The sequence below is a fragment of the Miniopterus schreibersii genome (assembly GCF_964146895.1).
Source record: "Miniopterus schreibersii genome assembly, chromosome: 2".
Taxonomy (NCBI): Eukaryota; Metazoa; Chordata; class Mammalia; order Chiroptera; family Miniopteridae; genus Miniopterus; species Miniopterus schreibersii.
Window position 1 is genome coordinate 123,356,373 of NC_138102.1, and position 26,393 is coordinate 123,382,765.

The 26,393-nt window shown below is 35.4% G+C and overlaps 1 protein-coding gene across 18 annotated transcripts in view; it reads left to right on the top strand.

The window, feature by feature from the left end:
• Positions 1-26,393, top strand: part of OSBPL8 (oxysterol binding protein like 8) — a 211,050-nt gene that overhangs the window by 116,782 nt on the left and 67,875 nt on the right. For 6 of the 18 annotated variants that reach the window (XM_081129036.1, XM_081129037.1, XM_081129032.1 and 3 more), the window contains 3 exons: positions 3,315-3,353; positions 9,395-9,431; positions 21,545-21,673. In XM_081129036.1, the coding sequence (XP_080985162.1) occupies positions 3,315-3,353; positions 9,395-9,431; positions 21,545-21,673 (205 nt within the window). The remainder of the gene's footprint in view (positions 1-3,314; positions 3,354-9,394; positions 9,432-21,544; positions 21,674-26,393) is intronic. The other 12 variants (XM_081129025.1, XM_081129029.1, XM_081129022.1 and 9 more) reach the window with 3 other exon arrangements.

Here is a 26,393-nt window from a genome sequence, read left to right on the forward strand (position 1 = left end):
ATGGCTGAGACTGATAGTTGAAGAAAATATGAGTATGCTCTAAGCACAACTAAGGATATGCTTAGCACTGAGGTACTTTTCTATGTTGAGTTTTTAGTATAACAATTTTAGGACAAATAAGAAAATTAAATTCAAGATATTTATTCAGGTTTACCCAGGGGATATTGTAGAGAGGTTTCATGATCATAGTCCATATTAGTTCTTTGTGTATTTATATTAAGTGTGCAGAATGTTAAGTTTTGTCAAGTACAAAGATGAACAAGACTTCTTTTTTGCCATAGAGGATTTAAACTAATTCATTTAGTAAACAGAGGAACTCAGTGAATTGCATGTAAGAAATTCTTGGCTAGGCATTAGGATTGTAATAATGATTAAGCCTTTTTCATTTATGCATTTATTCATATTTTCAATATCTGTTGAGTGTCTTCCATGTGTCAGGCTCTGTTCTAGTTTTAAGTGATTCAACAGTGAGCAAAACAGACATAATTCTGACTCCAGTGGAGCTAACGTTCTAGTGCAGGTATACAAAAAATATATACTTATATACTGTGTTGTGCGATGATGGTTGTGATGAAAAATAGAGCAGGGTGAGGAGGACAGGGAGTGCCGGACTAGGGGATGGGTGCTTCTGCTTTTAGGAATATTGTGGGAGTCTTCTGATGGAGTGACTTTTGAACCGAGCCCTAAACATAGTTTTCTAGGCAGAGTGAAGAGCCAAGTGTGGAACTCACAGGTCTGTTAGGCAGACTGCTGACTAGGCTGTAAGTGTTGAGGTTTGAGTGAAAAGGTGAGTGAGGGGTCTTTCCACCTCCTTAGTTAGTCAGGAAGACGGAGCTACCGGGGCAGTGTCCTTAGAAACATGTGGAGCTGTGGGGCTCTTCCCTACAGTTCTGCCTAATAGAGGGATGCAGTGACAAGCAGATGGAATATCCCTGTGTTATGCCCGGCTAGGATATAGTATCCCTTTGTTATGCTTGACATGGGAAGTTAGGAAAGCCCTTACCAGGGGCTGTGGGGTAAGGCGAATGACTGCATCAGAAGGGTGGTTGGGATGGCCTTAAGGGGCTGGAGCTCAGAAGAGGTTAGGTGGGAAACTAATTTGGGGAGTTGTCAGTGAATAGAGCCCGCTTAAAAATCAAGTCCACTTCTAGGAATTTGTCCATTTCACCCATGTTGTCCAGGGAATTTATATGCATATATGCACAACCCAAGGACACGAACAATGGTGTGGAGTGCCTGGGGAGGGGGTGGGACGGGGTGGAATGGGTTGATGGGGAGAAAAAGGGACATCCATAATATTTTAAACAAAAATAATAATAAAAAAATTTAAAAAAAATCAAGTCAATGGAATCATCCAGGGAAAGCATGTTGAATAAGGACAAATGAGATTCCAAAATGCAGCCTTGGTGAATAACTACCTTAAGGGGGCAGAAAGGGGAGGGAGCCAAGCAGAGAGAGGGAAGAAGAGAAAGGAGAGAAAATAGCTGGGAAACTAAGGAAGGGAAGAGAATTTTGAGAAAAGAAATGGTCAGCAGTAGAAAAGCTAGATAGAGAGTGGTCAGTTAAGCTGAACTGGGGAAAGGTAAGGTCGTACTAGACCGAGATGTCCAGTAGGGTAGCCATTTATGACTAATTTACATTTAATTAAATATTGAATCGCTCAGTCTCACTATCTACATTTCAGCAATTTAATAGCCATATGTAGCTAGTAGTTTCCTTATTGATTAGCATAGATAAAGAATATTTTCATCATTGCAGAACGTTCTATTTGATAGCACTGTACTAGACCATTATAATATTAAGAAAGTAAAATAAGTTTGATTTTTTAAAATTTTTTATGCTAGCAATAGAGAAAATACTCTAAGATAACTATGAATTGTAAAGAAAAAGATATTTGAAGGACAAAGTTGGGGAAAGATAACATCAGCTTGAAGTTTGGTAGCAGAATTGGCTATTTGAGTTGAGCCTTCAAGGTCAGGGAACTTCTGAGCTATTGAGCAGGGAAGCAAAAAGAAAGTAGGTACAAAACTGCAGATCACCCTGAGCAATCAGTTTTACTAGACAGAATTTAGATAAGTGGAGTTGTGGAGTTACAAGGCTATTTCATAGGAGATCAAAACATTTCTGTGGAATGAGTAATTGGGCCAAATTGTAGAAAATTTAAATATTGGGGTTTGGAGCTTACGTTCTAAAAAAATGGGCACTATCCATGTTTTTAAGTTAAGGAGGAGCAACATGTGATAGTTGGTAAATTAATCATTCCCTTCTAGATCCTTTCTGAGTCTTTATCATTTGTTGTATACTAAATAATTTTGCTTTATGTCTACATACTGCTTTAAAAAAAATCTATGAAGTAAATTCTGGAAAGTTGTAAGTTTTAATAATTATGTATACACAGGAGAAAATACACTTCAGAAAAGTTAAATTACTTGCTAATTAATGGTTTAGCTTCAGGAATGAGTTATTTGGGTAGACTGGAGATAACTTATCTCAATGTCAAATAAATTACTATACAATACATACAGCCTTCATTATATGATTTTCTTGACAATAGGAATCATGTCTTTATCATGTTTTTGAATATAGTAACTAACATAGTACATGAATGAGTGAGATGAGATTGAATGCAGGAATATTTATTGAAAGGGAGATAGATGCAAAATTTGATAAATGAGGTAATGTGGGTCTGGCCTACATGGTATTAATGGGAATTTAAGGAAAGGACTTGATGTGAGAAAGACATTGTCTAGGTAAAAATCAGATGACTTGATCAGATGTTGGGGGAAAAGAGTGTCAGATGACTCAAGGGTTTAGGTCTGAGTGATTGAAAGAAAGATGGTACCATTGAAAAATTAGGCAAATTGGTGTGGAATCTTGTTTCTGAGGGAAACTACTGAGTGCTCTTATTGACTTAAAGATATTTTATAAAACAAACTTAAAGCCCTTCCTTTGTTAATAGAATTTTATAACAAGAAGTTAATATGCAATAATGTCCAGATATATAGGTAGCAATGCTTTGGAATGAAGTTTTGGAATGAAGCTAGGTCTGAAGAAAAAACTAGGTCTGTGAAAAAACAGAGAACATTCCAGAGAGAACTTCACAGTTGGGAAATTGACTGTAATTTCCTGAAGCTTCAGGACATTTTTCCCAAAAGGATTTAATTTCCAGTGTAAACCTAATATTGCACTTTTTTTCTGCTTCTTAAAAGATTAATGCACCTCTTAATTCATTTGCTCAACTGTGGGTGCTCTCTAGATTCAGATTCTGGTATATAAGATTAAATCACTCCTGAGAAAATTTGTTTCTTTTTTAGATCTTGCCATATTCAGAAGTTGCTGAAGTTCAAGAGACAGTGAGTAATATAAATAGTGCTATATTTGAAATGTTAACATTTTTACAAATTTTTTAGGATTTCAAATTGGAGCCTTAACATATATTTTTCACTGTATTTAATCATAAATGATTTTGTCATAAGAAGTAGCTAATGTAGATTGAAAAGATCAGTGTAAAAAGTGTTTTTATTTTTTCCAAAATGTAAAATAGGTTTTTGTTTTTTTTGTGTTTTTTTTTTTAATTTTATTATTGTTTAAAATATTACAGATGTCCCTTTTTCTCCCCAATGACCCGTTCCACCCCATTCCTTCCCCCTCCCCAGTCCCTCTCCCCACCATTGTCCATGTCCTTGGGTTGTGTATATATGCATATAAATTCTTTGGTTACTCTCTCCCCCTCCACCCACCCGCCCTCCTCCATCCTTCTGACATTCATCAGTCTCATCTATGCTTCCATGTCATTGAATCTATTCTGTTCATCAGTTTATTAGGTTCTTTAGATTCCATGTATAAGCGAGATCATGTGATATTTGTCTTTCGCTGCCTGGCTTATTTCACTTAGCATAATATTCTCCAGGTCCATCCATACTGTCCCAAAGGGTACGAGATTCTTCTTCTTTACAGCTGTATAATATTCCATGGTGTAAATAGGTTTTAATCTTTTTTTACTATAAAAATAATTCATACTAATGTGGCATATTTAAACAACATAAAATATAAGAAATAAAATTCTACCTTATAAAGCTAACCACTGTTACATATGAAACTTTATAAAAGTCGAGTCATAGCACACAAACTTTTTTATAAACTATTTTTAAAAGCCAATATAAAAGCCAATATATAATGTTTTTCAGTCATTGAAAAAAAAACTTCAATGACTATATAGTATTTTATTGTATGACTGTATTTTTATTTAATACCTTGTTTTAAATAGATTATTGTTTTAGATTACTGTAAATGCTGTTGTGATACATATATATGGACACATCCATTTTGGATGATCACCTTAGTATACATTCCTAGAAGTGGAATCAAAAGTGGAATCACATGTGTGATTAAGTTATTTTTAAATAAATACCTGGCCAGCCAGATCATATTCTCTATTTAGCAATAATAAGCTCTGATTCCCAGAAAAATATTCCCTTACAATCTCTCCTATAAAATTCAGGGGTAAAATGTGCACGTGTATGTTTTGCAGGCGATTGCAGGAATATGAAAAATTCAGTTATATGTTGAAAGAACAAACAGATCTCAGCTGCATTCTATATTCCTCTCTGAAGTGTCTTACTGTAATAAGTGCCCAAAATAGCACTAGGTAGAGCACTCTTGAGGTGTTTTATATAATCCTGATTCTGAATTGCGGCTTCTGAGACCCAGCTGCAGCAGGAATGCTTCTAGGAGTGCAACTTGATTAGCTTTACTGGAGGTGCCACCTGCTTGAATCTTTATTTTCGAGGTGTACTGGTATCAGTGCTTGATGAGCTCTTTGTGTTTTCACTTAAGCTAAAAGGATGACTTAAGTCAAATCAAGGAGGTGCTGTGCTAAAGGCAATAGAATCTAGGTGCTGTATAGATCTCATCATTTCTGTATAATAGGGTGGCCATCTGTCTTAGATAGCTGAGGACTGAGAGGTTTCCCAGAACAAAGGGTGTGATTATGAGTTTCCTTTACATTTCTTAAAGATTGCAGGTTTTATGCTAAATTATACACAGCAAATACTTAGAGTACATTAAAATAAAACCACATTTTTTTGCATAATGTTCTTTTCCTGAGATTTGTAGACTAAAATCAGTAATGACTTAGATAATGGCTTTATTTCATGCTTTTAATTAAAGTATGTTGGTAATATACTGGCATGTCACTGTAATTTTACTATTTTCAGCCCTTTTGCCAAAATAGAGAATTTATTTCTGTGTTAAAGAAGTTTTTGAGGTGACTGTGTGGACATTGTCTAAGGGATAATGGTAAACATGATAAATTACTCAAATAGAGAAAATGTGTGTCATATCCTAATGATCTTTTTCTGAACAAGCTGAGGAAAATTGCCTGTATTCTTTGAGATTCTAGTAGTATTTTGGTTTGCTAACAAAAGCCAAGAAGAGTGGCTAGCTTTTTGTTGTTGTTTTTTAAAAATCTTACAACCTGCTTGGGTAGAGTGTTTCAATATCAGTAACTTCACATTGACTTTATTCATGTGTTATACAAAATGGAACTGCACAAATTAGACCCAGGTCCTAAAAGTGGTAAGAAGAAGTTAGTAGTGTGCAGTTTAGCCATGTGCGGCGGAGACTTCAGTAATGTAAGTTACTTGGTAAAATTAATTTGTAATCTTCAATTACTTACATCCTGTTTCCTGCTAACATCACTTGCAAGCAACTCTGGGAGGGTTTCACTTGCATCCCGATGTAATGCCTTTGTTTCCACATCCTTCTGGGGAAGGTTTCTGAGGCCATGCTTATTTTTCGTTGTGCTTCTGCTTTTATTTGGAGCATGTCAGCTTGGTTCTTAGTTCTGTTGTTGCATTATTTGTTTTCTGGTGTCCTTTATCTTGTAGCATTTTTTAATCTGCTGTGATTAAGCCAGTAAGGTAATATAGCCTAACTCTCACACATATCATAATTTATAATAATTTTTTACTACCATTTCCCTGTACAGGTCTGTTTGTCCAACTGCTTATTTGACATTTTGACTTGGATGTCTAACAGGCATTTCAAACTTAACTTGTTCCAAACTGAGCTACTTATGTTTCTCCCTGTAAACTAGCTCCTCTCACTGTCTTTTGCATCTCAGATAATGGCAGTTCCGTTCTTCCAAGTGCTCAGCCCTCAACACTTGGCATCATTTTGATTCTTCTTTCTTTTTTTTAATCCCATACTTGGTCTATTTAGAAATCCTTTTGACTTTACCTTAAAAATATATTCAGAAATCAGCTACTCATCACCCTCACTGCTACCACCTTGGTTCAAGTCTCCATCTGTTCCCTAGTTTATTGCGGTAACCCCCTAACTGATAATACCCTTGTCCCTAGTCTATTCTCAACATAGCAACCAGAGCAATCCTATTATAACATAATCAGATTATGTCACTTCTTTTCACAGAACCATTCAGTGGCCCCCATCTCATTCAGAATAAAATCAAAGTCCTGACTAGGTCCTGTAAAGTCCTACACAATCTAGCACCCATTTACTTCTTCGACTTCATCTCCTGATACTTTCCTACTTGCATTGTATTTCAGCCTCTTTGGTGTTTTTACTGTTCCTTAAACACTCCACACTTGCTCCCTTACATATCCTCTACTCTATACTTGCTCGTCCCTCTGCCTGGAATACTCTTCCTTTTTATGTCCTAAGTAAGCTCATTTTACTCAGTCAACTCTGTAGTGAAGCCTTCTTAGGACATCCTATTAAAAATTTTAACTCCCTCTTCCGTAACATGTTATATGTCCTCATTTTCTTACAAACTTTTACTTATTATGTTATTGTTCATCTCTCCCATTAGAACATAACTACCACAAAGGCAAGAATTTCGTTTGTTTTGTTCAGTACTATATTCCTTGGTGCCTAAAACAGTACCTGTTTATATAGTAGGTATTCAGTAAATATTTGGATGGATGGATCTATGATAGGAACAGACTATGTTTATTTTGATTATTATTCAGTGTCTTAATCTGAAAAAATTGGATTAATTCAATAGAGTCAGATTTATATGATTCAGATATGCTTGAGGATATAAAATTGAAAGTCAGCATAATTTGAAACAGATATTCAGAAGTTGCTGTATATGCTAGGGATTATTTTCTGGGAGTTAGCAGGCAAGAAGTACAGCTGCATGGAAATTGACATATTGCTGTTAGTCAACAAAATTTGAAAATATAACAGGAATGTATAATGAAAGTGAACTTAATCTTTTGCCCTACATAGAAGACCAACTCAAAAACCTTCAATATGATCAGCCCTGTGAAATTAAATACTCCCAACCATGTATAAATGGTTAGAACCATTGCTTTCCTTTAGGAAGTTCCTGGTAATACTAGAGAAACTAGTAATTATATCAGTACAGGAGCATTTTTTTAAGAAGATGTCTATGAAACATTTGTAAAGTTTGCCACAGTTGTCTCTGTCAGTTTCTTAACTTCCTTCAGTTTCCAATATTATATTAGTTATTTATTGGTGACAACAAATCATCCTAAAATTAAGTGGTATAAAAAGCATTTATTACCTTACAATTTCTGTTGGTCAAGCATCCAAGAACAGCTTTGCTAGTTGTCTCTGGCTCAAAATCTCTATAGTTGCAGTCAAGCTACTGGGCTGGGGAGGGGGCTTGCTGCAGTCTTATCTGAAAGCTTGACTGGGTGGATGGGAAGGGGATGTGAGAAGGATCAAGGTGGGAAATTCACTTCAAAGTTCACTTAGTGGTTGTTGATAGACCTCAGTTCCTTTGAGTCATGGGCCTCTCTGCAAGGCTGCCTGGCAGTGGGGCAGCTGGCTTTCTCCAGGGTGATCTACCTAAGAAAGAAGGAGAGACTGCAGACAAGATGGAAGTTATAGTCTTTTTACAATCTAATCTCAAGAGTGACATCACTTCGCTTCTGCCATATTCTATTTACTAGAAGTGATTTCAGCAAGACTAGCCATACAGTCCAAGAGAGGATATTATACAACAAAAAGTGGGGGTCACTGGGCCATTTTAGAGATTGCCTACCACAAATACTTTAATCTCTTCCCACATGCTTGCTAGTTGTTCTCACATGGTATTAAGGACTTGAGCACAATTAGTTCATTGTCACTAAAGCTGTATTTTAATTTTTTTAGTTTATCCTGTGAAACTGAAATCAGTTTATAGAAGAATGCACTTAAATGGGCAACTGGAGAAAAACAAATAGATCAAAAACCTTTATTTACTTACTTATTTTTTAGCAAATACCTTTAAAAGACATTAGAAAATAATTTTTCAAGCATCGTGAAATAATCATCACCCAGGGAACTAACAGGGCCAAGATTTTTTCCCTAGGAGACAACAGAAGTCCAAAGCAAAGGGCTGCTACCTTTTTTTGTTTGTTTTGTCATAGCCAATTAAGACTGCCTCATTCCCTTTAAATAAGACCAAGCAATAATGTAATTGGTGGGAATTTTTTGTTTTTGTTGTTACTTTAGTTTTGATATGTTACCATACTTGGTATCTGAAATGAAGGAGAGCGGAGAGCTAAGGACTTTGTTTCTACCAAGGGAGACCAAACACTTGTCCATAGGTAACATTTAGTGTAATGTTGTATGTTTAAATAGTTACTACAGGTCAGCAGTCTTTTTTCTGTTTCTTTCAGTTGATTGCAAGTTATTCATTTAAAAATTGGTCTTTATCTTCCTAAGGACTAGTAGCTTCAGATAGTATGGTAGATATTCAGGAGGTCCTAAGAAAATTTTGTCTGACTTAATAAAATATATCATTCTAATCAATATTATTCTTTTGTTTTTTGCCATTTGAGAAATTAATTGTTCTACTTTATTCATGCCTTTGTAAAAGGTCTTTGCACAATGCTTGGAATATAAGCACTCAGTAAATGTTCTTTTCTTTTTATAGAAAAATTAGACTGGATTCCATGTAGCGTTACATGCTTTCATGGCATGCAGAACTAATACTTAATAGTGCATGGGTGTTTTATATTTTTAAACCATTTAAAGTTAAGAATGAATAAGTTTGGCTGTACCTTACATTTCTAAATAATTTTTACTACTCCTAACCTGTATCTTAAACTATAACTGAAAGTAATTTTTTACTTGATTGATTTCTAAAACAAAATACTTGGGTGATTTTTCTTTCTACTTTCATTTTCCAGAGTAAAACAAATATTGGATAATGCCTAAGCCAAGATCTTTTTATGTGTGGAGAAGGAAATTCCTTGTGTATTGTGATTATTAGGATTGATATGCATGTGCTTTCTACTTATAAACTAATGCTATTTTCCTTGTCCTTTTGTTTCACTGCTGCTTCAATCCTGATGCATTGTGCTTCTTCCTTGTTTGGATTTTATTTGTTTGCTGCTCAATTACCCTGCATTAAAAGCTTCTTGGTGATAGCAAAGATGTCCTTGGCCCATCAAGTAAGTAGCTAAAGTTCAAATGCCATGTTTGGAGACATGATAATGTTTTGATGCATATTTATAAAAGGCATATGGTATTTTTGTTTTGATTATTAAGTATTCTACTTTTCTTTCCAGGCATTGAAATACAAAGTAAAGAATATTAATGGTTATTTAGTGCCCATCTGTTGTCATTGTCCATCTGAGATCGATGGTATTTGTATATTTATATCTGAATTATCTAAAGATAGATTACTTACTTAATTATCTGGTTAATGATTTGGGACCTTTTCTTCGTAGTATTTCTTTCTGCAATCGTCACAAAACATAGGTCAGACTACTTTGAGGCTGGACATGGTATAAAAATTTCACTGCCTTATGACAATGAAAAATACTGTTTTATTCTATTGGAATTTTTATGTAATAGATAATTTTGTTATGAAAATGTGTCATTTATACTTTGGGATTTCATAAGTGAGACATGTTTCATCTTAGGAATTTAGAAGATATTCCTACCCTCACCCCCTTTTGACTAGACACTGCTAGCTTTGGGGGATATACAATGAGTAAAACATGTGTCCTGTCCATAAGGATAATTATAATCTAGCAAGGAAGTTAGATCCATGAATAGATAATTTCAAAACATTGTGACAGGGGCAACCTTTGTATTAAAAGTCATAGAATTATTGCCCTAGCCTGGTGGCTCAGCTGATTGGAGCATCATCCCATGCACCAAACAAGTGTGGGTTTCATTCCTGGTCAGGACACATACCTAGGTTGCTGGTTCGATACCTGGTTGGACGGTAGGAGAGGCAACCAATGGATGTTTCTCTCTCACATTGATGTTTCTTTCTCTCTCTCCTTCTTCTCTCTCTAAAAAAATCAATAAAACGTATCCTCAGGTGAGAATTAAAAAAGAGTTATGGAGTTTACTGAGGTGAAAGGAACTTCAGAAGTCATCTAAAAAAGAATTAATTTTAGGAACCTGAAGCTAAGAACTGAAATGTCCAAGAAGTTAGAGTTGGTTACTTGCCCAGTGTGTCTTCCACTGTTTTTCAGTAATTAAAATATTACTGCATCGTGAATCAGACAGACACTTTTAACTTTGTTGAAGAGCAATGTGGAAATCATATTGATATAGGAAGTTTTAGTATTTATTATTAAATAGATATCTGACTGCCAGGCTGGCGTGGCTCTATGGATGATCATTGACCTATGAACCAGGAGGTCATGGTTCGATTCCCGGTCAGGGCACGTGCAGGTGTTGTGGGCTTGGTCCCTAATTGGGGGCGTGCAGGAGGCAGCCAATCAATGACTCTCTCATCATCGATGTTTCTGTCTTTCTCTCCCTCTCCCTTCCTTTCTGAAATCAAAAACATTTTTTAAAAGGATACCTGACTGTTGTAAATGTGTTCACTGCTTTGGAGTTCGTTTTTTGTTGTTCTATTGGCCAAGGGAGGACACTGAACAAGATAATGGCAAGATTTCTTCTATTTGTAAAATTCTTTGGTCAAAAACAATTGCTATTTGTCTCTAATACTGCTTATAATATGTGTGTATTTTGTTCTAAAAAGAGAGATGAAAGTAGAAAATTTGAAAGTAAAGAAATTTACACAAATACCAAAACATTTTTTATGGTTTCTTATTCAGCCTTACTTGTGATACCTGGTAGATATTTTCTTTCTTTCTTTTTGTGTGTGTGTGTTTTTTTATATTTGTTGACAGTATTACAGATTGTTTACAGTATTACAGTATCCCATTTTCTCCCTTTTTGCCCCACTCCACCCAACCCCTGTCCCACCCCAGGCCTTCCCCATACTATTGTCTGTGTCTATGGGTTATGCATATATGCAAATATGTTCTTTGGTTAATCTCTTCCTGCCCCCCTCCCCCTGAAATCTGTTATTCTGTTCCATGCATCCTTAGTTCTGTACCTATTTTGTTCATCAGTTTATTTTGTTCATTAGATTCCACATATAAGTGAGATCATGTGATATTTGCCTTTCTCTAACTGGTTTATTTTGCTTAGCATAATAACCTCCAGGTCCATCCATGCTGTCTCAAAGGGTAAGAGCTCCCTTTTTACAGCCTTATAGTATTCCGTTGTGTAAATGTACCAAATCTTTTTTATCTGCTCATCTACTGATGGGCACTTGGGCTGTTTCTAGGTCTTAGCTATTGTAAATAGCGCTGCTGTGAACATAGGGGTGCATATATTCTTTCTGATTGGTGTTTCAGGCTTCTTAGGAAATATTCCCAGAAGTAGGATCACTGGATCAAATGGCAGTTTCATTTTAATATTTTAAGGATTTTTAAGGAAACTCCATACTGTTTTCCAGAGTGGCTGCACAAGTCTGCACTCCCACCAGCAGTGTACTAGGGTTCCCCTTTCTCCACATCCTCGCCAGCACTTGTTGTTTGTTGATTTGTTGATGGCAGCCATTCTGACCGGTATGAGGTGATACCTCATTGTAGTTTTAATTTGCATCTTTCTGGTGACTAGTAAGGTTGAGCATTTCTTCATGTCTCTTGGCCATCTGTATGTCCTCTTTGGAGAAGTGCCCATTTTAAAAAAAATTTTTTTCTCCTTTTTTAAAATTATCTTTAGTGTTACAGGTGTCCCATTTCCCCCCCATTGACTCCCCTATACGCCTCTCTTACCCCCTCCCTAGGCCCACACCCCATTATTGTCTGCGTCCATGGGTTATGCATATATGCATATATGCATATAAGTTCTTTGGTTTATCTCTTCCCTCTTGGATTGTTTGTCTTCCTGGTGTTGAGTTGGATGAGTTTTTTGTGTATTTTGGAAATTAACCCCTTATGAGATGTATTATTGGTGAATGTGTTTTCCCATACAGTGGGCTCCCTTTCATTTTGTTCATTCTTTAGCTGTTCAGAAGCTTTTTAGTTTGACGTAGTCCCATTTGTTTATTTTTTTCTTTGTTTCTCTTTCCCTAGGCAATGTATGGGTGAAAATCCTGCTATGTGAGATGTCTTGAGATTTTTTTTACTGCCTATGTTTTCTTCTAGGATTTTTATGGTTACATTTAAGTCTTTTATCCATTCTGAGTTTATTCTTGTGCACGGTGTAAGTAGGTGGTCTAGTTTCATTTTTTTGCATGTACCTGTCCAGTTTTCTCAACACCATATATTGAGGAGACTATTTTTACCTGGCCCATATTTTCAGTGGATTTTTCAGTTACTCTAATTACCTCATGCATTCAGATATTGGCTCAGGTGAACTGATTAGCACAGCTGAACTTTACAAATAGAATTTAATTTTTTAAAATATCAATTGAAATGGTTCTATTTTAGGAACTGAGTTTTATAAATGGAGGTCTTTAATTTATTTGGAATAGAATAAATTTATTGTTAAATATTTTAAGCACATATAAATAAAAACATACATCATATATTAAGCATGAGTTTATATTGTACTCTGCCAACTGTTAAAAGGGGACTGTATAATTATTTCCTGGAGACAATATATCTTTTAGAGTGAAAAGTAACTTCATATAGTACTTTATTAGGATCTATATCATTGAATGAAAAAGCTATAATCTTATATATACCAACATATTTAAATTATTTAAGTATTTGAGAAAAGGTATACTTTCTGTAAGGGGAGACTTAGGATTTACATAGAGATCATTTATGACTTTAAAATAAGTACTTAACTTCATCTTATCTTACCTTTCACTTAGATTAAGGGCAAACACCTGACTTTGAAGCTTATAAAATTCTTCAGATTTTATATTGAGTTGAATTCAGAAGGTAAAGAATGGTAGTTACAGAGTCATATTCTCCTTAGAAGTCCCAACTGGTTTGTTAATTATGTTACTACTAATTATTCCATTGTGATTAGTTTCTACTGTAAAGATGTAAAGCAATATGAATAGCAAAGTCGGTTACTTTACTTCCACTACAAAGCAAAACCAGGAGAGGGCACTGTAATGCTGTCTTTAGCAGGTGAGGTAATTGATTGTAATGTCAGACACTACGCTGAAATCATGCAGTGATTCATTCATCAAATATTTATTCAGTCATTTAGCAAGTATTTATGTTACTTTTATACCAAGGGATACAGATAAAAACAAAGTCACTACCCTTTTTGGGCTTATACTTAACTAGACTACAATTGTGCAAATGATGTAGGATATCAAAATGATTTTTATAATGTGCAGATCCTTTTTTGTTTGTATAGTTTTTAATGTTTGTGAATAGGATGAGAGAAAAACTAGAAAAATAGGCTTTCTGGGTTTTTTTCTAGGGAAGTATATTCTGTATATTGCTATTTCTACAAACCTTCTCACTTCAAGTTTATCAAAATGAAAAACAGTAATACCATGGACACTGACAATAGTGTGGTGAGTGCCTGGGGTGGGTGCAGGGTAGAAGGGGTCAATGGAGAAAGAAAGGGGGCATCTGTAATTCTTTCAACATTAAAGATAAGTTTTAAAAAACAAAACAGTAATACCTCAATCAGTAAGAAGTTAGAAAGGGTCGAATGGAACTAAATGTACACTTCTTAGACTATTGCCTTTTCAATATAGTAAAGTTATTCAAGATGTAGATACCTATGTCTTACTGATGGAATACTAAAGCATACTTTAATTCTATTAGTTGTTCTTCTCATAATGTACTTTAAATTAGCCTTAAATGTACTGCCTGATACTATAAAAAAATGTAGCATATGTAAATTATAAAGCATAATTATAGTCAGTACATTTTGAATTTACCACTTCAGAACTTGAATCTTAATATGTCATGTCCATCCATGTGCATCTTCTTTGTTCTTTCCCTGTGCCAGCCCCCAAGAGGTGATGACTATTTTGTAATTTTTATCATTCTTTAGTTTTTATAAGTAGACTTTTTGTTTTGTTTTTTAAAAATTTATGTATCACTAAGGTTTGCTTGGTTTTTAATTTTATAAGAATGATAGCATGTCATCTTTTGGGACTTGTTTTTTGTAGTTAACATTTTATTTCCAAGATTTAGCCATGTTATTGGGTATAGCTGTAGATCACTCCTTTTTCAGTGCTACATACTATTTCATTATATGCATATACCACAACATAAAATTCCATTTTATTTTCAATTGATGAGCATTTAAGTTGTGGTGATTTTTGCTACTATGAACAGTATAGCTATCAACATTCTTATTTTTGTCTTTTGGTACACACATGTAAGAGTATTTCTAGTTATAAAGCTAAGAGTGGAATTGTTAGACCCATAGGGTATGCTGAAGTCACTTTAGTAAGACAGGTCTAAGTAGTTTTCTACAGTGCTTATATTAGTTTATACTCCACCATCAGTGCTTAAAATGTCTCATTGATCCCACGCTTATCTATTTGATATTACCAGACTTATTTTTTGTCAGTTTTACTGAGTGCAGTTTTCATTGTGATCTTGATTTGTATTATTCTGATTACTAAAGAGGGTGAGCATCTTTTTGTATATTTATTGACCATTTGCATTTCTTCCATGAAATTACCATTCAGGTTTCCTCCCCTATTTTTCTTTTTTTGTATTAAAAATTTTTTTATTGAGGCATAGTTGACATACAACATTATGTTGGTTTCAGGTATACAACGTAATGATTCAAGATTTGTATATATTGCAAGATGATCACAATAAGTTTAATTAACATCCATCACCATACATAGTTACAGATTTTTTTTCTTGTGATAAGAATTTTTAAGATTTACTCTCTTAGCAACTTTCAGATATACTGTACAGTATTGTTAATTATAGTCTCCATGCTTTATATAACATCCACTTGACTTATTTATTTTATATTTGGAAGTTTGTACCTTTGTCCCCCTTCACCCGTTTTGCAACTGCACTCAACCTCTTCACTTCTGGCAGTCACCAGACTGTTCTCTATATCTATAAGTTAAATTTTTTATTTTTGTTTTTCTTTTCCAAGTCTACATACCTTATTTGTCTTTTTCTGTCTGACTTATTTCAATTAGCATAAAACCCTTAAGGTCCATCCATCTCTGTTGTCGCAAATGGCAAGATTTTGTTCTTTTTGTTTAATCTCCACGGGCATCTGTAATACTTTCAACAATAAAGATAAATTTTAAAGAAAAACCTCAAAAAAAAGATTTTATTCTTCTTAATGCTGAATAATACTCCATTGTATATATGAACCACATTTTCTTTATCTATTTATTCATTGATAGACACTTAGGTTGTATCCATATCTTGGCTATTGTAAATAATGCTGCAGTGAACATATGACAGCATATTTCTTTTCAACTTAGTGTTCTCAGTTTCTTTAGATAAATACACAGAAATGGAATTGCTGGATCATATGGTAATTCTATTTCTAATTTTTTGAGGAACCTTCATACTGTTTTCCTAGTGGCTGCACCAGTTTACATTCCCACCATTAGTGCCAAAGGATTTCCTTTTCCCCATATCTTCTCCAACACTTTATTTCTTGATTTTGTAATAGCCATTCTGAGAGGTGTAGGGTGATTCCTTATGTAGTTTTGACTTGCATTTCTGTGATGATTAATGGTGTTGAGTACTCTTTCGTGTACCTGTTGAACATCTGTATGTCTTTTTTGGAAAAATGTCTATTTAGATACTCTGTTCATTTTTTAATAGGATTTTTCCTTTTTTGCTATTGAGTTTTATGAGTTCTTTATATATTTTGGCTATTATAGCCCCACATCATATATTTGATTTGCAAATATTTTCTCATATTCAATAAGTTACCTTCTCATTCTGTTGATGGTTTCCTTTGCTGTGCAGAACCTTTTTAAGTTTGATATAGTCCCAAGAAGATGGTTGATATGATTTCAGTCTTCTTGAACTTGTAGAGACTTGTTTTGTATCCTAACATGTGATCTGTCTTTGAGAATGTCCCATGCACACTTGAGGAGAATGTATATTCTGCAGCTTGGGGGTGAAATGATCTTGTAAAAGTCAATCAATTAAATCCATTTGATTTACTCTATCATTTAGAGTCACTGTTTCCTTGTTTATTTATCCAGTAAAGTCAGTGGGGGATTGAAGTCATCTACTATGACTATATTGCTCTCAATCTGTCCTTTAAAGTCCTCCAGAAGTTTGTTTCTTTTTCTCAGCCTGTGTAAGTCTTTTGTTCTGAGGTAGGACTCTCGTAGACAGCATATGTTTGGGTCATGTTCTCTTATCTATTCAGCTAGCCAATGTTTTTATTGGAGCATTTAATCCATTTATATTTAAGGTTATTATTGATAAGTACTTATCTATTGCCATTTTATTTCTTTATGCCTATGTTTCCCTTTCTCTATTTCATCATCTTTCTACAGCAGTACCTTTAACATTTCTTGCAATGCTGGTTTGGTGGTGATAAACTTTAGCCTTTTTTTTGTTTGGGAAGCTCTTTATTTCATCATCTATTTTGAATGATAGCCTTGCTGGATAGAGTAGTCTTGTTTTCAGATCCTTGCTTTTCATTACCTTGAATACTTCATGCCATACCCTTCTGGCCTGTGGAGTTTCTGATGAGAAATCAGCCGACAGCCTTATGGGAGCTTCTCTGTAGGTAACAGATTGCTTTTCTCTTGCTGCCTTTAAGATTCTCTCTTTGTCTTGAATTTTTAGCATTTTAATTATGATATGTCTGGGTGCGGGCCTTTTTGGGTTCTTCTTGCCTGGGACTCCCTATGCCTTACGAACTTGTGTGTCTTTTTCCTTGACCAGGTTAGGGAAATTTTTTGCCATTATTTCTTCAAACAGGTTCTCTAACTCATGCTTACTTTCTACATCTTTGGGCATTCCTATGATGTGAATATTATTATGTTTCATGTTATCCCACAGCTTCCTCGAACTGTCCTCCTGTTTTTTAATTGTTTTGTCTTTTTGGTTCTCTAATTGAGTGATTTTTTTCCTACCCTGTCTTCTAATTTGCTGATCTGATCCTCAGTTTCCCCTAATCTGCTGTTTATTTCTTCCAATGTATATTTTATTTATTCTGTGTCATTCTTAATTTCCTTCATAGTTTCCATTTCTTTTCTCATGCTGTTGAGCATCCTTATGATCAATATTCTGAACTCTCTTATAGATTGCTTATCTCCATTTCATTTACTCTTCTTCTGGAGAATTCTTTTGTTCTTTCCTTTGGGGCTTGTTTTTTTGTCTCCCCATTTTGGCTACCTGTTTGGATTTTTTTTATATATTAGGTAGATCTGCTAGGATGCCCAGTCTTTTGGATAGTCTGTGGTGCAGGCCAACGTCAGATGCTGTTTGTAACTGGTTTTGAGTACCCTGTTTGAAGCTTTCCGCACTTGACAGCTTGTGGTTTCCTCTGCTGGGGCTGGATGCATTTGGAAAGGACCAGGATGCCCACAAAAGTCTACTTTTCCAACCCCTGGGCCCAGAAGCAAATCAGGCAAAGACTCAGAGCACCCAGAGACTGATTGTTATTTAGTCTCTTAATGAGCCTGAGACTGTAGAAACTCCATAAGGTGGGGTGAGAGGTTTTTAGTGGGTGGGGAGTTACTTCCTTCCACCCAGGCAAAAGCTGCGTGGATGGTAAATTTCTGCCTGAGAAAGATGTCCTCTGCAGTTTGGGGGAATGACTCAGCGCAGCAATCCAATTAGCTGCCTTCTAAGCTCTATTCCCCCAGCCAGCATCTCTGAATTCTCCTCACACAGTTCTAGCCCACTCTGCCCTCCCTCTGCCGGAGCCCAAGGTGAGTGACTGCTCACGAGACGTTGTGCGTTGGCTCTTTGGGAGGGTGCCTCTCATTTCCAGGTGTTTCTCTCTGGCAGACAGAAATCCTGCTGCTTTTCACAGCCAGATGTTATGTGGGCACCTTTCTCAGTTCTGGTGCTCTGAACTGGGAAGCTCAGCTTGGTGTTTAGGAAAACTCCTACAGCTGAGATACCCTCCGGAACTTCAGCTGCTGCTTGTAGGACCCTGGCCAGCCCTCTTGTGCCTCCTCTCTTCCTACGAGTCTCTATGCAGTCTCCACTTTACATCCTTGGTTATGAGGGTGCTCTCCAGCTAGTCTTCAGTTGATTGTTCACAGTGGGTTTTCTATATTTTAGTTGTAATCTCAGTTTGGACCTGGGAGAGTGTCCACGTAGTTTCCACTCAATCTGCTCCATCTTGGAACTCTGTTTTATTTTTTTCTAAGGAATCTTTCTTTACCCCTTGTTTATGTAGATACTCTCTTAGCCCAGCCTGTATGGCTCGATGGTTGAGCATCCACCCATGAACCAAGAGTTCTCTGGTTCAATTCCCGGCCAGGGCACATGCCCAGTTTTGGGTTCAATCCCCAGTCAGTGGCATGTAGGAGGCAGCCAATTCATATTCCTCTCTCATCAATGTTTCTGTCTCTCTTTCTTTCTCCCTTTCTCAAATCAATAAAAACATATTTAAAACAAAACAGTTATCTAAAAAGAAAAGAAATTCTCATATTTTCTTCTAAGAGTTTTCAAGTTTTGCATTTTATATTGTCTTTAAGTTTCATAAAATTATTCTTTGTGTGTGGTTTGAGGATAGGGACCTATTTTTCCAATATGGATAACCAGATATTCTAGTATCAGTAATTGAATAGTCTTTTCCTTCCTTACCTTTATTATATATCTAGGCTGCATATAATGAATTTGTTTCTGTGAGCTCTCTGTTATGTTTTTTAGGTAAATTTGTCTTTCTATATCAGCACCATATGTCTTTAGTTTCAGTAATAATTTTTAGGAGTTAAACAGATCTTGGATTAGTAACTGAAGGAGCCACAATATACTTTTTGATAATGAAGTATCATAAAAATATAAAAGTTTTTGATTCATTCATTCAACAAAATTTTGTTGAACACTTTCAGTATGCCAGGACTTGAGGACTTATGGGAAAATAAGGCAGACAAAATTTCTTTCTCTTATGGAATTTATGGATTAATGAAGGCAGATAATAAAAAATGACTTAGCCCAGCCGGGCTTGGCTCAGCGGTTGATTGTCGACCTAGAATCCAGGCAATCAGGGTTCGATTTCCGGTCAGGGCACATGCCCGGGTTGTGGGCTCGATCAATGACTCTCTCATCATTGATGTTTCCATCTCTCTCTCGCCCTCTCCTTTCCTCTCTCTGAAATCAATAAAGATATATTTTAAAAAAATAAAAATAAAAAATGACTTAATTTCAGATAGTGATAAGAGCTATAGTAAAAATCATGTAAAGTGAAGAGTATAACTGTGGTGGAGTGGGCACTAATGGAAAATTAACCAAAATAATTGATACATTATACTATATTAAAATAGAAACTTATTTATCAAAAGGCACCATGAAGGGCTTTTCTGAAGAGATGACATTTGAACACAACAGCAAATGATGAGAGGGGTTAATAAGGAAAAGATTTGGGGTAGGAGTATTTCAGATAGAGGGAACAGAGGTATAAAGACCCAGATACTGGGGCAGGATGGTGTGTTTTGAGGAATACCAAGAAGGCCATTATTACTAGAGCCAAGGAAGTAAAGAGGAGAATGGTAGAGAATGAGGTTCAGAAAATAAGTAGGGACCAGGCACTCTTGAATCTCTAGGCCATGGAATTATTGTAGGTACAATGAAGAGCCATTGAGGATATTTCTGCGTGATGCAAATCTGATTTGTGACTTACAAAGGTTGCTTGGGCTTCCATGTAGAGAATGAACTTTATACAAACAAGGAGCAAGCCCTAAGTCTGGAGACAAGGTAGAAATCTGCTGCTGTGATCCAGTAGAAAGGTAGTAGTGGCTTGGAACCAGGGTGGTAGTTGTAGAAGTGGGGAGAAATAGAAGGACTCCAGATAAATTTTGAAATAGAGATAAATGGGATGTGAAGTGTGAAAGAGAAAAATTGAATAATACATCTAAGGTTTTTGACCTGAGAACATGGGGGAGGGGAATAGTGATTCCACTAACAGAGTTAGGAGAGAGGCAGGTTGGGAGGATAAGCAGAATCAAGAATTATGTTCTGGATAAATTTGAGTTGCCTGTTAAAGAATAGAGGCAATTATAAGGCAGGCAATTGGGTATGTCAGTTTGAGTCTAGGAGAAGATATAAATTTAGGAGTCATCAGCGAGTAGATTCTTTTTTAAATGGATTTGATGGGAAAATAACTTTTTTATGTCTTTACTTGGATGATAAATGAACATATTTCTGAATTTTTGCTTTGAAATTTAAGGAGCTAAAATATAATTTTGAAAACTTAGCACAATAGAAAACATGTCAAAGCAATTTGATTTAAAAAGATGATTGAAATGTGAACATGAAGTTCTGGTTATGTTAAAAATTAAATCTAGAGTGAAGACAATTATTCTCGTTCAAAATAAAACTAAAGCTTTTTTAGGCTGAAAGCACAAAAACATAAAAGGATGTGGAGATCCTAGGGCACTGTGGTGTTGGCCACGATTATTTGCCCTATTCCTTCATTGAGTATTTTTCTTTTTTCTGTTCTCTCTGAAACTGGGCATTGCTTTCCTCTATTCGTAGCTTGGCCAAGTGGGAGAATAGCAGCCTGAAACACTATTTAAAGTGGTTATTGGGGCAGCAAGCTTTTAAGAGCCAGACTTTGGAACCAAATCATCCTGAGTTAGAATCTTACCTCAATTACTTAGTCTGAGACAAGGCAATCTCTGAACCTCAAGTTTCCCATCTCTAAAACAGGAATTATACCTGCTGTCCATGAAAATTAGAGTAGAAATTCTAGTGAATGTAAAATATTATTTAATACTGCTACTAATTTGTATTTTTTCTGATTACTAATGAGGTTGAGTATCTTTTCATGTTTATTGACCATTTGTATTTCTTCTATGAAATGGCTGTCTTTTGTTTATTGTTCTATTGGTAAATTTATATAAAGAGTTAATATTAATAGCACAGTAAATCTTGGAGTACTTTTATTAGTTGAATATACATTTTCATTTTTATAATGTCTATAATTTTACTCACACATATGTATCAATTTTGGGAGGGTTGATAGCAAATTAAAAGAAAACAAAACAATTATGCAAACCTGTTAAAGTGTTGAGTTGATAAAATTACTATACCTGTTGAGGTGGGTTCAATCATAGTTCTGTTATTAACTATGTCATTATGTAAATCTAGCACTGAAGTTCTAATTTTTTCCCCCTTTTTTCCTTGATATGTGGTAGCAAACAGTGAAGAATCTCAACTTCTGACACCAGGAAAGATGAGTCAGCGCCAAGGGAAAGAAGCTTCTCCAACTCTAACCAGAGATTTATATCAGCCATCTTTTAGTCCAGCAAGCCCTCATAGCCAGGGTAAGAGTTGTGGTTTTAATGTTTGTTTTAAGAGGAGAATGACGTTTTGGGTCTATTATAACTTTTTTCTTTTGAGCCCTTTGTCTTTATAGGGTTTTTTGTTTCTTTGTTCTGGCCACCCATACTACTCTTGAAATGAGTACATTTTCCTTTAGAGTCCTTTAATTCCAGCATACTTTGTATACTGTTCTTCAAAGTATCGATTCTCCAACTTTTAGGTCTTATGACTGCTTTAGACTGGTAAAAATTATTGAAGACCCCAAAAAGCTTTTGTTTACAGGGGTTAACCTATTGATATTTATGGTATTGTAAATTAAAACTAAGAAATTTTTAAAATTGTTTATTATTTAGTTAGTATTAGAATAGTAAACCCATTACATGTGAATATGAATAACATGTTTTTATGAAAAGCAACTATGTGAGAAGAGTGGTATTCTTTTCCCACAGGGTTCTTCAGCCTTGGCACTATTAATAATATCTTGGGTTGGATGATCTGTTATGTGAGCTGTCTTGTGCATTGTAGGCTGTTTTGCAGCATCACTGGCCTCTACCCACTAGATGGCAGTATCACTTTCCCCAGTTATGAGAACCAGAAATATCTCTAGATATGACCAAATATCCCTTGAGGGACAAAAATCGCCTTTGGTTGAGAACTATTTTACAGTTTTTGAAAATCCTTTTAATTTCTAGCTTTAAAAAAAGACACCTGAATTTTTATATCTGCTTCTGCAGTCAGTCTGTTGTGATGTGATAATTTGATTGAAATACTGTGTGAAGACAATCTGGCCTCCCACATATGTGTCATTGGCAATAATAGCTTTTAGACATAATTGTGGACATTCTTCTTTTATACTGCATCAAAATTGACTAGTGGTAGTTTCTTAAATGTTCGTTGCAATATGGAATCAGAAACCATATCAGTAAGCTTTTCGTACTCTGTTGAATTAAAATCCATTGATGTATCTTGAACTTTTAGTGGCCCTTTACTCATACATGATTTTGAAACATTATGCACTAGTCATCTGGAAAATAGTTGGTCACTGAATTATGCAGATCTACCAAGTGTTGACACATTTTAAAATATAGTATAAAGAAGTGCTTTACACATACTTCTCGTTTTTCACATGGAATATTTAAACTACCTGTACTCAAGGTTTAAGATTAATAATTTTTACTTCTTCATCAAGGACATTTGTAAGTGAAACTGGCCAGTTACTGCAAGTTCTTGGCAGTGAAGAAATCAGTGACTACTACTACAGTTTGGTGCCTCTGCCTTGATTTGTGCTGAAGTGCTAGCAGTTTTACCCAACATTGCTTTTGTACCATTAGTGGAAATAATCAATGCAATGAAAAAGTATTATGAAATAGTTTTAACCTCCTATACCCTCTAAAAGAGTCTTGGGGACTCTCAGGGATCATGGATCTCACTTTCTAATTCTTAATTGATAAGTTTTATGTATTGGATTTTACTCCTTAGCTAAAGTTCATTTAAACCAAATGCTTTGAACTCTCCTGTGGTACTACTGATAGCTATGGAGGAAAGATTTCTGCTTTTAAAACCAATAACTTAAGAACGTTATACTGTCTGTATAATTAGGTTTTGGTGGTGTTACTTTATGAATTATCCTTTGAAATAGGCTTTAGTTCTTTTTAAATGAGTATTAACTGGTAAATAGTTACATGATCATTTTTCTACTTTATTTCAGTGGAAAATGTTTTTCTAGTCAAGTGTTAGATCGAAACACTTTTATATAGCATTGTTAGAACTGGAAAAACTATACCACAAGATAAAAATGAATACTATATTAACATTTATTGCTTAGTTGTTGAATTTATTTTTGGAATGTTTGAATTTTTGTTCCCCCATTTTTTTTTTGAAGCCTGAAGATGCATATATGGTACACTCGTATAAATAAGTTTCAGTAAGACAAAATTCTGAAAGGATACAGCTTACCTGGTTTTTCCATTCTGTGTACTAGAATTTTGACTGTTTTAGATGTGGCTTTTCTGATTGATGTATCTGTACACTAGAATATTTGAAGGAATTCTTTAACTTGAAACTCAGTGAAGCAACAGAAGGGTTGGTTACTAATAATTTACCCTCATTTATCCAAGAACATTTTCAGGCACACAGGGAATTTGAGAGACTAGTACAATGAACACTAATATACCTATCATGTAGATTTAAGCATTTATTAACCCTTTGCTGTGTTTGTCTCATTTATTTAGGGGGGGGCTGAAATATTTAGAGTAAATTATAGACCTCATGATGTTGTGCCCCAGACTACCTAATGCATCTCTTAAATTAGGACATTTTTATATTACAGTAAAAACTTTATTACATCTAACAAAATTAATAATTATTTAATATCTAACACCTAGTCCATATTCAAATGCTCCAGGTTGCCCCCTAATCTTTCTACTACAGGCTTGTTAAAACCAGGATCCAAGTAAGGTTCATACATTATACTTGGTTATTATGTCATTATATCTCCTTTAATCCTGAACAGTCTCCTTGTTTACTTTTATTTTCTATTGTGCCTTTTACTTTTTAAAGAAACTGGGTTAGTGTCCCCATAGAGTGACCTTTTGGATTTGTTTGATTGCCTCCTTGATGTATTGTTTTCACTTAAGTTTTTATTATAAGCACTCTTTGATGATCATTGGATAAGTTATAACATTAGGGATTGAAAAATTGTGATTTTCTAATTCTGCCATTCTTTTTACATTTGTTACTGAAATTTTTCTGTGAAGAGAGATCTTAATTGTCTTAGGGCTGCTTAGAAAACATTGTTCTGATTCTCAACATTTTCTGTGATTTTTTCCCCCCCCCTTTCTAGAAGTGTTAATGTCAAGGCTTTGATCTCTTGCTTCATTTTTATTCTTACTGTCACCATCTTAGGTCAGGTCCTTATAATTTCATACCTACATTACATAGACCCAGACTCTAACTTCTATTAGGACCTTGCCCTCTAATATACTAGGCTTATCTTCCTTAACAGAATAACCCAACCAAACAAAATTATTGTTATGTGTTAAGGTTATGATGAGATTGAGGTTCTTCAAGATGTATATGGCCAGAAAATACATAGGTTCTATGAAGTAGGTCTCTGAGGGAAATAATATAAATAAGGAGAAATAGAAAATTATAAATGAAAATACCACTTTTTATTATTTATGCTTGTAACTGAAAACTTCATTAAATGCCTACATTTATGTCGTTCCCATTCTCAAAAAGTCAATAGCTGACTGTTGCCTAGAGCAGTGACTCCTAAGTCTGGCTGTGTCTGAGAATCACCTGGGAACTTTGCTTAGATACAGATTCTATTGCAATCTTTTAAAATTTCTAGGGTGAGGCTGTGAACTTATAAAGCTCTCCAAGTGTATATGATGTAGTAACATTTGGACCAGCAAGTGAAAACCAGCAATGGAGAGCATAAATTGCAGACTCTATAATCTGGTAGTCAGTGCTCTTAGTATGTCTGATTTTATTCTGCCTTTCCAGTTTCATTTTGTGTTTCCCCTCATCATGAATCGAGATAGATGACTTTCTTCACTATTCCCCAGTGAGAGTACGCTTTTATTTGTTCTGGTCTTCCACTGTGAAATATCCTTTCCCTCCCCTTTGCTTATCTAATACTCAAATCTCAGGGTGCTGTCAGTAAAAAATGACCTCAGAGTAAAAATCAGATCAAGAGGACTTCTGTAAAATTCTTTGTTGAGACCTCAGAAAGATTTAAGACAAGTCCTCTTAGAGCTTTTCAGCTAGACAAAAGGACTTCAAAGAGTCTTAAAGGCGTACCTTTTTAGAATGTCTCAGTTAATCAAAAAACCTTCCAAGGCTCTAAGTCTCATTTCCACAGCACCATGACACTCAGCCCAAAGTAGAAAGTGGACTATCTCGAAGAGATTTGTAGATGTGGCATCTCTCCAGTGGAGTTAAATTTTAATAAAATTCATAGGAAAGCCACAAAATTTTTATAAGAATGGTTCTAATGGAAACACCATAGGATAGACAGAAAGAATAGACATAGTTCAATTAAAAAGAGCCTCTGTGTGTGTGTGGGGGGGGGTATCCCAATCTTCCATGAGCAGGAAGCAGGCTGAGAAAGCTACACTGTTGTAAACATGGACTATTTCTTATGAGGCAGAATGACTCAGAGGATGGAGCCAGGACCCCAGAGGCAGAGTCAAGATTCACAGAGGACTATTTTTCAGGGAGCCGAACTGTGTTCCATTCAAGTTGCTGATGACATGTGCCCAGCAGATTTCACAATTGCTATGGTACCATTATGTGCCTTCTGTATAACTCTCCATCCCCTGCATCTCAATAAACTCAAGTGTTTATTGCAGTCTTATCCCTGGCTTACTGCATTGGGGCAACTAAGTTATCTTTTGTGGTGATGGGATTTTGACTTATGAGGAGTTGTATCTAAGGAGCTCTATGTGAGGAACTAAACCCAGGGAGTACCATCTGCACTTGAACCTGATTTCAAGCTAACAAGATCCTGGCCTTACAGCCAGTGTTGTAATAGGATGACATTTTGGTGGGAGGAGGGGGAGGAGGGAGGACCTTGAGTATATTTCTGTGTGTCCTTGCAATCCCACCAAGAAATGGATTCTATCCCTACTCCACCTCTACCCCTATTGAATTTAGGCTGGCCATGTGCACCTTTTATGTGCTGGTTCCTGCCCTTGTAAAGCTTACAGTCTAATTTTT